Source organism: Chiloscyllium plagiosum, unplaced genomic scaffold (genome assembly GCF_037043375.1).
Source record: "Chiloscyllium plagiosum isolate Xiang-an unplaced genomic scaffold, Cpla_swu_hap1 HiC_scaffold_31, whole genome shotgun sequence".
NCBI classification, from domain to species: Eukaryota; Metazoa; Chordata; class Chondrichthyes; order Orectolobiformes; family Hemiscylliidae; genus Chiloscyllium; species Chiloscyllium plagiosum.
The window spans coordinates 11821168-11838493 of record NW_028270169.1 but is presented as its reverse complement, the minus strand read 5'-3'; the positions used below and the strand labels follow the sequence as shown (position 1 = coordinate 11838493).

The following is a 17326-nucleotide window of genomic DNA, read 5'->3' as shown; positions in this document are numbered from 1 at the left end:
GTCAGAGTGGAGGGTAGAGTGGATAAGTGGGAAGGAAGATTGACAGGTAGGACAGCTCAAGAGGGCGGTGCTGAGTTGGAGGGTTGGATCTGGGATAAGGTGGAGTAGGGGAGATCAGGAAACTAGCAAAATCGACATTGACCTCATCTATTGTGTCTGCTGCTCTCAATGTGGTCTCCTCCACATTGTACACCAACTTCTGGAACATTTTTAGAGAACATCTTCGGGACAGGTGCACCAATCAACCCCACTGCCCTGTGACCAAACTCTTCAACTCCCCCTCCCCCTCCCACTCCACCAAGGACATGGAAGTCCTGGGCGTCCTCCCCTGCCAGATTCAAGCCTCCTGACATCTGGAGAAAGATCACCTCATCTTCCATCTTTCCAACTACATGGGATCAATGTTGATTTCACCAGTTTCCTGATCTCCTCTACCGCCACCTTATCCCAGATCCAATCCTCCAACTTGGCACCACCCTCTTGAACTGTCCAACCTGTCAATCTGGGCGAAAGTGAGGACTGCAGTTGCTGAAGATCAGAGTCAAAAAGTGTGGTGCTGGAAAAGTACAGCCAATCAGGCAGCATTCGAGGAGGAGAGTCGACGTAAGAGCTTATGCTCGAAACAGCGACTCTCCTGCTCCTCGGATGCTGCCTAACCGGCTGTGCTTTTCCAGCACCACCCGTCCATCTTCCTTCCCACCTATCTGCTCCACCCTCCACTCCAACCCATCACCATCACCATCACCCCCACCTTCATCTACCATTGTCTTCCCAACTACCTTCACCCCCATCTCCACCCCCTCCCATTTATCTCTCAGCCCCCTTGCACTCCCCTCCTCACCCCAACATTCCTGATGAAGAGCTTATGCCAGAAACATCAATTGTCCTGCTCCTCGGATGCTGCCTGACCGGCTGTGCTTTTCCACACTTTTTGACTCTGATTTCTAGCATCTGCAGTCCTCACTTTCTCCTAGGAATATGATAATAGATGAGAATTTTAAACTTAGCATGTGACTAGTTAGAATATCATGTCAGTCAGAAAGTACAGGAACGATAGGTAACAGAACCTGATACAAACTAGGATACAGAGTTTTGATGAGGTCATAACTGGACCCGAACTTCTCTGAAGCTGGAAACCATTCAGACGACAGTAATTCACAATTCTGAAGTATTCAAGATATCTAATTCAGGTGGTCGCTCCTCATAGAAGAACTCAGAAAACGCATGTTAGAATCACAGTTCAGCCTAATTTAATCCTTCCTTCTTGTTTCCAGAACCACAGTTTGCAGGAAGACACTACAGAGTAATTGTGGCATCACAGCTTTGAAGCATTGAACACTGCTGCTATTACACACACAGGTACAATAAAACTTACTACAACCAAGAGCACAAGACTATGTAACCGCCTATTCAAGTTTTCTTTTTGGGTATTTCTAATAACTGTATCCTGTTTGTTGAGAACCCGTTCAATTCATTGTCAACACCAAATAAAAAGTTCCAAGTCCACCGCTTCTAGTTTAAAAACAAATATTTCCTGTATTCACCTTCTCAGTACATTACCAGCTAACAGATGATTTATTTGTTCTAACTGCATCACACGTTGCAGTGGTTTGGTAACCAATTTTTAGCATGAATTGTGGAAAGAATCTTTCACCATTAAATCTACCCTCCAGGTGACATAGTCTACAAGCTGCTCTGTTGAGGCTGTTTCTAATCTCTATGGTGTATGGCTGCCAGGTGCAAGAGATTTTTTCCACACAATGGCAACTTACTGATACAATGCCTCCCACGCAATGTCAAAACTTAGTGTTATTTATTGTCTCCCTCTCCATCTATTAAAATTGCTTCATTTTTTTGTTTTTTTTTTCTGTGGCAGGACTTTCTCATTGAGACTGGAATTCAATAAATGCTAAAATGAAAAGAAACCAACTCATTACAAAGAGACCTTGGAGTACAGGTTCATAGTTCCTGAAAATGGAGTCGCAGGTAGATAGGACAGTGAAGGCGGCATTGAGTATGTTTTCCTTTATTGGTCAGAGCACTGAGTACATGAGTTGGGAGGTCATGTTGTGGTTGTACAAGACATTGGTTAGGCCACTTTTGGAATACTGTGTGCAATTCTGGTCCCCCTTTTATAGGAAGGATGTTATGAAACTTGCAAGGGTTCAGAACAGATTTACAAGGATGTTGCCAGGATTGGAGGGTTTGAGCTATAGCGAGAGGCTGAATAGACGGGGTCCAGAACTAGACGGCATAAGTTTAGGGTGACAGGGGAAAGATTTAAAGCATCTGGATGGGTATATGGATAGGAAGAGTTTAGAGTGGGATATGAGCCATGTGCTGGCAAATGGGACAAGATTAATTTGGGATATCTGGTCAGCACGAACAAGTTGAACTGAAGGGTCTGCTTCTGTGCTGTACATCTCTACGACGATTACATTGGTTGCACTTTCAAAATGACTCAATGTTGTGAAGATATTTCTTGGAACAGAAGACATAACTGGATCATGTGAAATCTTTGACTCAGGCTAAACTGAGAATGTTAATAGATGGCTTGGAAGTAGAAATAAAAGCAGGATCTCTTAATGATGAGGCCTTAAAAATCAGTTAACATGATTAGCCAGCATTTGGTGTTAAAAGGAGGGAAACCTGAAACAGAGATTCACTGATAGAATCATCTGACAGTTAGACCGATGGGTCTGTTTTTGTGCTGTACATCACTATGACTCTATTCCGAATGTTAATGTTTGATTTTAACAAACTGCAAATAAAGATACAATTAATCACTACTAAGGTCACTTTTTCAGGGTTTGAAAAACTGCAAAACGAAAGATACTGAAGTATACAAAAGCCAGCAGACAGTGTTTCACTTTTGCCATACAGAGTACATATCCAAGGTTGAAGCAACGCAAAAGGGATCGTTGAGGGCTTTTAGTCACTTCATCCAATGCTACTCAACAAAAAATCCCCTGGAATATTCTTTTTCAATACTTCAACAATGATTTTTAAGCACTACATGGAAGCTCTGAAGTTACTGAGTTTTGAGCAGGTTTGAAAAAAACATGACTCACTCTCACTAGTATTCTTACATATGGATGAGGAAGGGCACCCCTTTGACCGGGACAACACATCTAATCTAGGACAAGCCAAACAGAGTCACACACAAGAATTCCTAGAAGCATGGCATTCCAACCAGAACTCTATCAACAAACACATTGATTTGGATCCCATTTACCACCCCCTGAGAAAAGAAACTGGAAATGATATCACCATAGGAAATGACGTCATCACAGGAAATGGCATCACCAACTCAAGGAAACTCAAATACAAGTAGAAAATGGGCTACACCACCAGTGTTTCATCTGGAGGCTCTTTTAAGATATTACCTAATACAGCGACAAAACGTCTGAAAACGAACCTTCCAGCTCAGTGAGCAGACCTACATCCAGAACTTCTGAGGTGCACAAATGTTCTAAGCAGCAGGAAGTGCAGGTACTTCCATAAAATAGTGTGACCCATTATGAATCTCAGATTCGAATATTACATCCTGCTAACCATGTTGCAGCTGAAGGCAGCCTTGAATACAGCAGTCACACCTCAGGAAAGGGCAAGATAGTTGAATTTAAAATGAAAGTATGAGTACACAAGTTTTCTTTTATATCTGAAAGAATGTACATTTGCATGGTTTGTAGACTGTTTCCATTGCCTAAATCCAGTCTGAGCTGACCAAGGATAGGCAAGAGCCTAGTAGTTTTATGGATGCACTGTTAATCAATAAACCCAGAAAACGTTCTGGGGACCCAGCTTCAAATCTAGCCATGGCAGATGGTGAAATTTAAATAAATTGAAATCTGGTATTTATTGTAAAAAATCATCTAATGATGACATGATTGCCAGGAAAAACCCAACTGATTCTCTAAGTCCGTTAAGAGAGGAAACTGCCATCCATACCCGGCCCAGACTCCATTCAACTCTAGGAGAAAGTGAGGACTGCAGATGCTGGAGATCAGAGCTGAAAATGTGTTGCTGGAAAAGCGCAGCAGGTCAGGCAGCATCCAAGGAACAGGAGAATCGACGTTTCGGGCATAAGCCCTTCTTCAGGAATCAAATTCCTGAAGAAGGGCTCATGCCCGAAACGTCGATTCTCCTGCTCCTTGGATGCTGCCTTACCTGCTGCCCTTTTCCATCAACACATTTTCAGCTCCATGTAACTCTAGACCCACAGCAATATCATGGATGCTTAACTGCCTGCTGGGATGGGTAATAAATGCTGGCCAGGCCAGTGATGCCCTCATCCCACGAATGAATAAAACAAAACTATATAGCACTGATACTGTGGTCAGATTACAAACCTTACACAGAAGACAGTCAGAACATCCTCCTTATCATCCAATCTCTCTTTCAGTTGATGTCAATATTAAAAAAGCAGGTCCCTTGAAAGGTCAATCAAAACAGCTCCATAATAATTGAGAGCCAAGTGATGTGCTTTGGGCTTCATTTAAGAGCTTGAGAGAATATTATTATCGATTATTCCCTTAATTGAAGAAATGGGTGATTTGAAGAGAGAGATGAGCACCAATGGGGTTGCAGAGCATTATTTCCCACTCCCACTTTAATTTAATCTCCTCCCTTTTTTTGTTATTGTTGCATTATCCCTTGTGGACAGTTCCTTTTCCTCATTAATTCAATTAGGGACACAGGTGATTTAAAAATTATTGGGGATTATTGTTAATTCTTCTTCGAATTGGAGAAACTGGCAATTTTGCAGCAGCTTTACTAAAAAATAGAGCTAGAGATTGATGCCTGGATGGTTTAGAGGGAGAGAGCATGCCGTGTCCAACTATGCACTCAAAGTCTTAAGAGAGGAGCGCACCAAACAGGTTGGAGGGCATTATTGCTCCCTCCAAGTTCATTTTAGTTTAATCTCTTTCGACGCTTCCTGATTTTCTTGTTGCTGCACTGCCTCAGGTGGGTTGCACTTGCTAATTGGTATTTTAATTAGGGACAAATTGCTTGGGTGGAGGTTTAATTAAAAAGAGCTGGGGACTGGCTCTTGTAATGCAGTTGTCGTGTGACCGTCTTCGAGCCAGGAAGGCTGGGTTCAAGTCCCACCTGCTGTAGAAGTATGTGATAACGTGTCTTTAACAGATTGATTAAAAATATCCATACCAGATTGCATAAAGTTCAATATCAGAAATAAATCAACCAGGTGCATTAGTCAGGGGTAAATGTAAGGTATGTAAGGTAAAACATTTATTACAAAGAAATTTGTAAAGGAAGACATGACACAATATTGAAGTGCACTGAATGCAAGTAAGTAACATACCTGGGTGACCCATAGGGGTTGGTGTTGTGGCTGGAAGTTACATGCAGGTTCTGCTCAATTCGCTGATAGTTTCGAATCTGAGTAGGGACTGGAATCGGAGCTGACTCAGTGCGAGGCGACACTGGAGGTGGACACGGCCTGGAGTTAAAACACACGACAGCTGGCCATGAGGCAGGAGTTACAGCTCCTTGATGTATCTGCACCATTATCTGACTATTAAAATGAGGTTTTAAAATATTTTGACCAGCTGTTATGCGACATCAACCTAATGAGTAGGAGCCTTGTTTCTCTGTTATAAACAAAATGCTCCACTTGAAACCGGTTTCACATGAAAACCTGCATGAACTTCCTTTCAACTTTGTCTGGGCAAAGCAAGTAAATAATGAAGACTAACTGTAATGAAAGTCTATTGTGAGCTATATAACAAACTGCTCTAAATTTATAAAAAAACATTTACACAATCTTCCCTTTCTCTTCCCCCATCCAGCTGCATCAGATTACATAAAACCTGGAAGTTCCACGAAAACAAATACAGGGAAAGTCACTGGGAACGCTCTGTTCCAAGGCCGTACCAAATGGTGTTTCAGAATTTAAAGGTGATCAACATCACAACGGAAATAAGTCATAAAGATAAAAATAATCAAAGCAAGTAACACAGTTCATGGTAAATACGGTTCAAAGCAAGGGTATCTGTGAAAGGCAGCAGCTTATGTTGACAAACATGTCTCAGACTGACTGCTAATATTAATCACCTCATATTCAGTTTAACTTAATGACGCCTGCAACCTCCCACACGCCCCCTCCACGTAACAAGTCTTATTTGCTTGTGGTTTGACATGGCGAGATCCTTCTCATTTGACTTTTCAAGGACTTAATGAAAGCATTAGCTCCAGCCAAAAGAACAGTGAAAATAAAACTGCACAAGTTAACTCTTTCAAACCAAACCTAAACACCAGTCAAGCTTTTTGCATTTGCAGAGGAAAAATAATTAATGATTACTTCAGATCATCCTGAAGCATCTTTAAACTTACCAACTCCTGGGTAGCACAGCTATTCATTGAACCCTCTCCCCACCATGAATTACACAGTCTCAGATTTCTCAAATGATGGCGAAATACTCAAGGTTCCTTTCTATCTCTCCAATTCTACTTGTAACATTTGCAGTGTACAGAATGCTGTGAGCATTCCTTACAGAACATCCTGCTTACAAAATAACATTCACAGAGACTGCAAAACCTAAATTCTAAATGACAACTTTTTGTGTGTGTGTGTGTGTGGGGGGGGGGGGGGGAGAGGGTGGGTGTGCTGTGTGGTGTGTGTGTGATGTGCGTGTGTGTGTGTGTGGGGTGGGTGGGTGGGTGTGGGGGGGGGGGGGGGGGGGGGGGGTTTGTCCAATCAGTTATTTGAACTTTTCCACTTTTTGACACCTGGAATTACAGCACAGTAATTCTGCATGAAAATACAGCTACATCCTAGAAATAAAGAAATCCAAGAGATTGTGAGGTGGGGACAACAGAAAAAGACTGAGATGGCCTAATTCTGTTTGCATATCTTGTGGTTTTATGGACTCCATCATTGACATCTCTGTAGTATTTTACATATACCACAATGAAGAGCAAATGCACCTGTAGAAAGAACACCACAGCACAGTAACAGGCCCTTTGGCCCATCAAGCCTATGCCTTTCTAAACTAAAAATCTTTTATCCTTATGGGGCCCATATCCCCCTATTCCCTGCCTATTTATGTACCTGACAAGATGCCTCTTAAACGTTTCTCTTCCACCAAGTCCTCTGGTAGCACATTCTAGGCACTTACCACCCTCAGGTTGTAAGTTTGCTCGCTGAGCTGGTAGGTTTGTTTTCAGAAGTTTCGTCACCATGCATGGTGAACCTCAACCCGAGCTACAAATCTTCTCAAAACTTGCAACCTTACAACCTTCTTTGTAAAAAAAAAAACTTGCCTTGCACATCTTCTTTAAACTTTCCCCCTTTTATCTTAAAATCTATGTCCTCTAGCCAGTAACCGGCTTTTTTACCGTGGGAAAAGGACTCTAACTACCCATTCTATCCATGCCTCCCATAATTCTGTTAACTTCTATCAGGTCACTCCTCAGCCTCCGATGTTTGATTTGTTGCAGTCATGTGTATACAAACACAGTGAAAAGCTTTGTCTTGACAGCAGTGCTGGCAGATCATAGCAAACAAGGAAATCGAGATCATATGCTGCTTAGACAGAGCAAGGCATACAGGTTACACTGCACAGGAGTGCACAAAGCAAGATCAATATTAACTTCAAACAGAGTTGATCTTGATACAGAGGCCATTCATCAGTTTATCAATAGCAGGGAAGAAGCTGTTCTTGAACCTGTTGATGCATGTGTTCAAGCTTCTGTATCTCCTGCCTTACGGAAGAGGGAAAACAAACTATATTTCTCATAGCTAATACCTCCAAACCAGGCAACATCCTGGTAAACCTTTACCACACTCTCTCAAAAGCCTCAGACAATCTCCAAAGGTGGCCTAACTAAAGTTCTATACAGCTGCAAGATGAATTGCCAATTTTTACACTTTACAATGAACGCATGCATGCCATGTGTCTTCTGACCATCTCATCCACTAGTGCTGCCACTTTTAGGGAACTATGGACATACGCAGTATGTTGATGTTTCTAAGGATTCTGCCATTCACTGTATACATCCCTCCTGCACAAGACCTTCCCAAATGCATCATGTCACTTTTGTTCGGATTAAATTCATCTGCAATTTCTCCACCCAAATCTCCAGCTTATCTATATCCTGCTGTATCTTCTGACAATCCTCACTACCCACAGCTTTTCCAATTTTTGTGTCATCTGCAAACTTACTAATCTGACCACCTACATTGTCTTCCAATGTTACAAACAACAAAGGCCTAGCACAGACCCCTACACAACACCAGTGGTCATAGACCTTCAGTCAGAAAAACACCCTTCCATCACTACTGTCTTCCAAGACTGTCCTGTGACCGTTACCAGCTCACAGTGGATTCCATGGGAATTTATCTTTTGTATCAGCCTCCCATGATAGACTTTGTCAAAGGCCATGCTGAAGTCCATGTAGACAACATCCATCACCCAGTCATCTTTGTCACTTCCTCAAAAAACTCAAATCAAATTTGAGACTTGACTGTCCGCACACAAAGCCATGCTGCCAATTGCTAATATATCCGTATTTTTTCAAATGTGAATAAATCCTGCTCGTAAGAATTTGCTCCAATAATATCTCTGCCACTGATGTAAGGCTCACCAGCCTGTAATTTCCTGGAGTATACCTATTGTCCTTCTTAAATAAAAGGAACAATGTTGACTATTGTCCAGTCTTGTGTGACCTTCGCTGTGACTGAAGATGATAAAAAGATTTTATACTAGGCCCCAACAATTTCCTCCCTTGCATCGCTTACTATTCTGAGATAGGTCACAGGTCCTGCGGATTTTTCTACTATAATGCTTCTCAAAACACCCAACACCATCTTTTTTTATGTCAACATGCGCTAGAATATCAACATATCCCTCTCTAGACTCACCACGTCTTCTCCTTTATGAATTCCTAACTTAATTCATGAAAAAGTGAGCCGACGAACAAGCAAGAGAAGAGAAGAAAGATTTTTCAGTATTTTGTTAAAGTGAGAGTAGTAGGTAAAATATAACCATGCCGATAAAATACTTTTTTTTAAAACAAATCCAGAGATCACTTGTTACTTCTTGCCTGAAAAGAGCAATCTTTCTACCAAGCATAATTCTCATGAGAATCCATGAGCGATACAGAACACCAATGCCTGGTCTAGTGCACCAGCATCATTCCAACTGAGAATAAGCAATTAATTGCAATAGAACAAGGGCCATGTTCGAATATCTTACTGCAGCTTCCACTCAGCTTCAAGACCCAGAAAAACTAAATCGGAAAATCCTGGTTTTGTGGGAGCTTGCCCCTCCCCATTCAGGCTGCTTCTATTCTTCCAGCTTTTAAAAAAGAACCCAAGACCTCACAAGCTGTTCACATTATAGGCTTTCAATTGACAGCTGCATATGTCTGTCTTAAAACCTCTCCAAAAAGAAATGACAAAATACACCTCTTAAAGCCATAGTATTGTCGCAAAAACCTATTTAAATTATAACCCAGAAGACAACTTTTTTCTTCAGGCAAATCTATAGAAATGAAAACTGCAGTCTCCATTAAAAGAGAGAGTTAAAAATCCACACAATCCCAGGTTATGGTGCAACAGGTTTATTTGGAGGCACCAGCTTTCGGTGCACTGCTCCTTCATCAGGTAGTCCTAATGGCTTCCATTAAAACAGCAACTGAAGCTGAATTGATTCTAGAAACGTCAGAACCTTGTTCAAATGGCTACATTCTGCCTCGGCATATGTTGTAGGTGACTATTCGACCAAGAGAGACACTATTTCATCTTCAGTAACTATCTACATACAGGAACTAGACTTGCGATCCTATCTTCCTCAAACTATAATAACTTGAAGGCTTTTCTAACATTTGTTGAGAGTTGGGTTGATTCTCTGCCCCAAAGGATTATGGATGTTGTGGTCAACTGAAACTTGAGACTGCAATCAAGTACGTTTTATTCAGAGTGTCAAGGGATTTACAACTAGATGATTCAGATCAGATGTGACTTGATTGAATCATGGAGTCATAGAGCTGTACAGCACGGAAACAGACCCTGCGATTCAACGTATCCATGCCAATCAAATATCCTAAATTAATCTTGTTCCATTTGCCAGCATTCTGCCCATATCCCTCTAAGCCCTTCCTGTTCATATACCCATCCAGATGCCTTTTAAATGTTGTCATTGTACCATCCTCCACTGACAGCTCATTCCAGATGCACACCACCCTCTGAATGAAAATGTTGCCCCTTGGGTCCCTTTTAAATCTTTCCCCTCTCACCTATGCCCTCAAGTTTTGGACACTCCCACCCCAGGGAAAATACTCTGTCTAGTCATGCCACTCATGATTTTATAAACCTCTAAGGTCACCCCTCAGTCTCCGATGCTCCAGGGAAAACAGCCCTAGCCTCTTCAGTCCCTTCCTTTAGCACTAACCCCCCAACCCTGGCAACATCCTTGTAAATATTTTCTGAATCCTTTCAAATTTCATAACTTGAAGAGGGATCCAGCAGACTGTCTCCGTTCTTGAACAGTTTGAAAGCAGAAAACTATACGTCAGTTAGCCTAAATTCCTTCAAGTCTGCCTTCACAAAGCAGGACACAAATAATGTACCAGAAATGATAGAGAACGAAGGGTTTGCTGACAGGGAAGAACTAAAGCAAATCTGTATTAGGACAGAAATAGCTGGGGAAACCTATTTGATAGATGGCTGATAATCTACATCTCAGAATACTCAAGGAAGTGGTCCTAAAAATAGTAGGTACACTGGTGGTTATCTTCTAAGATTCTTTAGACTCTGGAACAGTTCCTGCAGATTGGAGGGTAGCTAATTTATCCACACTATTTAAAAATGGAATTAACGAGAACACAGGGGATTATAGAGTAGCGAGTCTGACATCGGTAGTAGGGTATATGCTAGAGTCCATTATCATGCATTTTACAGCCGAGCACTGAGAAAACAGTGGTAGAATCAAACATATTCAGCATGGATTTATAAAAGGGAAATCATGCTTGATAGATCTACTGCAATTCTTTGAGGATATAGGCAAACCAAATTATGCATATCGCTATGACAGTAAATTAGTTGTCCAAGAGAGTTATAAAGTCAGCAACAAGTGTTTATTTTACAGAAACCACCAACCACTCCCTAGCAGCACCAAGTTCAAGAAAAATTTAGAACCGAATATCCAGTTGGCTGGGCAAACACATGCATATTCCTTATAATAGGATTTGTAATAAACTCAATGATCCAGTTAAAAAAAACTAAGTGCTCTATTTATAATCCACAATGGTCAGCACAGTTTCACAAGTCTCTGATGAAGGCTGAAAAAAAATCAAAATCTGACTTGATGGGTCAGAAGGCAAACGATTTTTAAAATTTTTCCTGCCGACTTGACAAACTTATAATTTTTTTTATTGTTCTCTTGCCAAAAGGCTGAGTAGACATAATTCTCCCAGATCTCTACGCTGCTCTGTAAACAGCTGCTTGGAGATATGGGCACAGTGCAGATCACTCACACTGATATTCTCCCTCTCTTTGTGAGAGAAGTACCTTGTGCCTGGCACTTTCTCAACAAGTTGACCGTTAACAGGGAACTCACCAGTGTTAACACATTTCCCATTACTCACTGGTGTAATGCACTGATACACCATTGTGCCACAGGAGATTCTTAAAGAAAAAAAATGGTATTATCTTAACATGCACAAAAATAAGTCAGCATCTACTCAATCCTCAACTGCAATTTCTCATCAGCAGAAATGTACATCAAGAAATATGACATAATAGTTACTACTGAATATACAGCACTGAAAGTCTCTCCTCTCAGTTAAATTAATTTTTTTTTGTATTGCAAATAAAGGTGCAGGGAATGGAGAAATTCAAAATCCTATGTTTTGTCACCTCCAAGTTATTCTTTTTTGTAAATGAATATTTACCTGCATACACTACTCAAATTCACTTGCAAGACAGTGACACTACTATTTTTATTTAACCACTCTACCCCAACCCCCTCTGCAGTAAATATCTGTGCGCACTGGTCGAATCCCTGTACCTCTATTCAAGGGAGTATGGTTATCAAGCATATGCAGATTACAAACTGTGGGAGGCATAATGATTCACAGCAACATCCACATACACGCATGCATTCTCCTTTTAAGGACATTGGTAATGGCAACCCTTGTTGAATTATCAAGCTCAGGGGATGCCCCAGATATCAGCCAAGCAGAGATCAAAGATTACAGCTGAATATGACTGAGCTGTACAGTCCATTGTCACACCAGCTAGAGCATTTAACCATTGAGCCATCAAGCCAGTTAAAGCACTAATCACTTGTACTAAATTATTATAAGCAAATCTTTATAAGTAAAAACTGAACCCAGGCACATTTGTTGACCTCTCCAGGAAACGTTCTGCATTTCAGATATTTGGTGAAGAGCCAGTAACTCTTCAAGGCGAAGTTAACACGTTTGACACAATAACTGGACACCAATCACCTATATCTAACATGGAATTTAATTATTACTCAATATTTATGCCAATTTCCTCCAGAAAACAAATTGCATTTTCATCTTCTTCATGGACAAAGAAAACCTACCTTAGTTGAGCTGGGAAGCATTCGCACACAACTCAAATGTACCTAACAAGACCAAACCAAGAACGTTTCTATGTTTTAGGATACTTCTGCTGAAGAACTGTCAATGCCTCATTTCTTAAAAACTGTACTATTCATGCACGAGAGAAATTGAAAGGTTGAAGTAGATACAGGGAGGGGAATTGAGATATATACACATTGTTACGTTTTTTTGAAAAACTGAATCAATATTAAAAAAAATGCCAATAGACTCTGATGTCCTCCACAGCATAGAAATAATTCATACAATGATTCACATATGGCATGATCATTCAATTGTATTGCACTAACCCATCTTTCATTCATTAATTCTTATGTATTAAATGGTATTTAGCAAATTTAATAAAAATGACTTTCAACAGGAATGTTAATTTAGTTATGTTACATGATGGGTACTTTTAAAACTAGCTTGTGGCATATGGACATCACTGGTAAAGCCAACATTATTGCCCATCCCTAATTGTGCCATTTTTGATGATGGTGCGGAGCCACCTCTTTGAACTCCCACAAACTATCTAAAGCAGGTTTGCGCATCCCACTCACAATGTTGACTAATGATAGTACAAAAACAGTGATGTATTTCCATATCAGCATAGTGTATGGTTTAGACAGGAACTTTCAGGTGCTAGTGTTGCTATGCACCTGCTGAGCTTGTGCTTTTAGGTGGCAGAAGTTACAGGTTTGGAAGGTGTGTCAATGGAACCACGATGAGCTTTTGCAGTGCACCTTGCATATCATACTCTCTGCTGCCATTGTGTGTGCCTGTTCGAGGGATAAGCAGGTAGAGGAGATGCTCACTGATTGTGTTGGGCTTCTGTCAGAGCTGCAGTCATCCGGGCAAGCAGACTCTCCACTGTAGCCTTGTAGATGACAGAGGTTATGGGAGTCAGGAGGTAAGTTACATGCTTCAGAACTACCAGCATCTGACATGCTCTTATAGTCATAGCATTTGTATGGGTGATCTGGTCTGATTCCTGGTCAATAATAACTCCAATTAATCTTGCATTCGGATTTGCAGCTTCTCATGAAATGTTATAAACACTTATTCTTCTGCTAGAAGTTTCCCGTTCCTTTTTCAGAAAAACAATTTTAATTTCCCTCACTGAATATCTCAAGTGTACTGAACTGAAAAACTAACAGCCTTAACACTGTTTAATTCATAATCACAACTTTCAAGTACCATATATCCTGTGCATCAACAGGCTTAAACAAATTGCAAATTCAATTTAATTTCTTCCAAGTCTCAGACTTGTCTCAGATGACTGCCTGATACATCTGAGGAGGAAGAAAGTCAAAGATGCTGATTTAATTTTTAATTTTGAATGCAAGACTTGTCCTGTCAACTTGAGTATTTCAATTGAACACTGGGGCAGGGAAGAGGTCCACTTCTTTTGCACTCAACTGAACCACCACCAAGATTGCTGAATTTAAAACATAGGTGAATGATGCCTAAAAGCACTTCAACTCATGTTTTCCATCACCTTTTTATAGTGGTCCAAGATTCAATTTACTACAATCAAGTCCCAGTTCCAGATAGTGGTTACACTTGCAGGGTCAAAAAGCTCTTCAAATTGGACACATTGTCTTGGGAACAGATTTTACAAATTCTTCTATATCCAATTCTACGTATATTTTTAAGAATAGGTTTTCAGTATGTAAAATTGGGTTACTCAAAAGTTTGCAAGTTTTGAGAAATGTTAATTTTGATGATAATATATCACCAGCTATATTAATAATGGTTTAAGTTAATACAATAATGCAAAGACTTTTAAAATGGAAAAAACTATTCAATTATGTTGTTGGATAGCACAACAAACATATGACTTGGCCCTTTTAGCCTGTTCTACCATTTAATGAAGTCATGGCTGATCTACATTCCTGCATAGCCCCAATAATCTTTCATCCACTTGATCATCAAGAATCTATCTACCGCTACTTTAAAAACATTTAAAGATTCTGCATTCACAGTCTTTTGAGGAAGGGAATTCCAAAGACGCAGCCCTCAGAGAAAAACTGTTTCCTCATTTCTGTCTTAAATGGTGACACCTTATTTTTAAACCATGACCCCTAGTTCAAAGTTTGCCCACAAGAGGAAACATCCTTTCGGCATTCACATGGTCAACTGTCCTCAGAATCTTATATGTTTCAATTAAATCACCTCTGACTCTTCTAAACTCCAAAGGATACAGGCTTGGCCTGTCTAGCCTTTCTTCATTAGGCAATCTGCTCAATCCAGATGTTAGTTTCATAAACCTTCCCTGAACTGCTTGCAATGATGTAACATCCTTCTGTAAGTACAATGACTAGTCCTGTACACACTACTCCAGATACATCATCATGGAAGAGTTAACATTCATGTTTATGGAAATGAATTTAAGTGGAATGTTGAAGCATAACTTAAACAGCACAATTTCAAGTGTATTTTGGTTTTAATTTCTCAATTGCATAGGCAAAAGTGAGGACTGCAGATGCTGGAGATTAGAGTGGTGCTGGAAATGCACAGCAGGTCAGACAGCAGCCGAGGAGCAGGAAAATCGACGCTTCGGGCAGGAATTCCTGATGAAGGGCTCCTGCCTGAAACATCAATATTCCTGCTCCTTGGATGCTGCCTGACCTACTGTACATTTCCAGCACCACTCTAATCTTTTCTCAACTGAATCCAAAGTAGAAACTCTCCTGCTAACCCTCCCAAAACTTATTCCTTTATAAACTCGACATGAAGGTCCTACCTGTTGGCTGAGCTAGAAGAGCTTGACCTGGATGAGGCGGAGGAAGGTCTTTGTAGAGCAGCTGAGCCCCCAGAAGATGTTAAAGGTGACTGCCTGATACATTGGAGGAGGAAGCAAGTCGGAGATGCTGATTTAATTTTAAATTTGAATGTAAGACCTGTCCTGTGAACTTGAGTATTTCAACCTCAAGGCTCAGACCTCAACAAAGTCTTCTTCTGACTGGCTAAGATTAAACATCTGACATGTATTTACTCTCAGGAGTTTCTACAGAATAAATAGTATAAAAAAGTTGGGTTTTCTTTTGCCAGAGTTATATATCCTTCACAGGAGCAAAGTTGATAGAAAATGAAAGCCTGAATTTTTGGTAAGCTAATATACCTCTACTTTACCTAATCGCCACACTTGGATTTAGATTGGTGTTTTCATCTCTGTAATTATAAAAATTAAAATATAGTTACAAAAAGGTATAGTTCAGTAATTGATACCTAAAGAGCGGAAAGAATTTTTAAATCGATCATTTGTTGCACTGAGATGCACATTTCATTTTCACAAATTTAGCATACATTTTCATACTTTGCTCAAGTGAAGAATAGGGTTACCAATATTCACAGTTTACACATGCAAACATAACAAGACATCGTGCAAAGCAATGGACCTATGCTTGTTACAGAGCAACAGGCATTAGATTGTTTAAAGTTGCATATCCTGCATTCCACAAAAAGACAAACAGACTTAATGAAGTTTGTGTGTATGTCTGATAATATTTCATCAACTGAATAATTTTTGAATTAATATTACTGCAAGTGGTCAATGGATCTCAAGGAGCTTCATACAAGCTTTCATTCAAAGATATATTGAGATTAGATTAAATAATAAAATAAACCATGTCTGAAGTGAAGAAAACGTTTGGCCTAATCCATGTATGGTTTTGTGAACTCAATTCTCCCTCCACTACCCAAGCTCTCAGTTAATCCTTTGAAAGGAGCACAAAAGTCTCAAAATTACTGTGGAAATATTAATGAGGAAATTCTTTTCTGCATTTTCATGAGCTTTATTTAAAGAGATTAAACCATACTTTGCAAAGAGACTGCCATTTTTCTTGAAAAACAGCAGAGAGAGAAAGGGGATTAATGATGTACTTGTCATTTCTATGCTCACTTTTCTTTTTCTCCTCTGAATTCCCAATCCTTAGTAAATTAGATCCAGCTCCTTTTGAAGGGGAATCGAAATCTGCAACCTTCTCTGGGATTCACGTTTCTACTATTCTGAGAATGGGGAAAGGGAACAAATTCTCATTTGGAGTTTTTCTTAGGTGGTGAATTTTGAATTTGTGCCTCCTCTAACCCTAAATCCACTAACAAATTTAATCCACTGGAACTGGCTTTACTGCAGCTTTTTTTCTAAAAAGGAAAGCAACATCTCTGCTCATATCATGATCTCCAGTACATGTATTACAATTTCAAATCACCTCTCGATTATTATTAAGCTAATGCAAATTAAATTTTAGTTGACTTGTACATACCCTCCACACATCAGAAATTCACTGGAAGCTCGCCTGCCAAGTGTCCCCAGTGGCATGTCATCTGTATAAAGTTTCAGAACAGACTTAGAACCATAAACTTTGTCAGATACCTTTACAAGGTGAATACAATGGTTAAAGATAGACAAGTGTTTACACGTTGATTAAAATCAGTGTGATAACTTTAGAAGGGGTCAAACATTTCTAAAACAAAACTGTAATTGTTTAAAGATTACCTCAGATAATGTCTGATCGTATACTGATTCTACACCAGCTAAGTTAAAACAGAGCAAGGTGTTTTGCTGGATTATGCAAATATAATTAAGTCATAACTAAATTAGCTATTTAATTAATAAATAAAAATGTCAGCTTCAAATCCAAAGTACAAATGTCGCATTTCCAAATCATTCGGAAAAACGCGAATTGAGCCAATTCAGCCCATATAGTTTAGTATTATCTGCTTA

General features: G+C 39.9%; 1 protein-coding gene across 8 annotated transcripts in view; it reads right to left on the bottom strand.

The window, feature by feature from the left end:
• ulk2 (unc-51 like autophagy activating kinase 2) overlaps positions 1–17326 on the bottom strand; it is a 117538-nt gene that overhangs the window by 23051 nt on the left and 77161 nt on the right. For 4 of the 8 annotated variants that reach the window (XM_087977231.1, XM_087977236.1, XM_087977234.1 and 1 more), the window contains 3 exons: positions 16866–16926; positions 15344–15436; positions 5327–5464 (listed from right to left, as the gene is read on the bottom strand). In XM_087977231.1, the coding sequence (XP_087833357.1) occupies positions 5327–5464; positions 15344–15436; positions 16866–16926 (292 nt within the window). Of the gene's footprint in view, positions 1–5326; positions 5465–15343; positions 15437–15732; positions 15772–16865; positions 16927–17326 lie in introns of all 8 variants that reach the window. The other 4 variants (XM_087977232.1, XM_087977235.1, XM_087977233.1 and 1 more) reach the window with 4 other exon arrangements.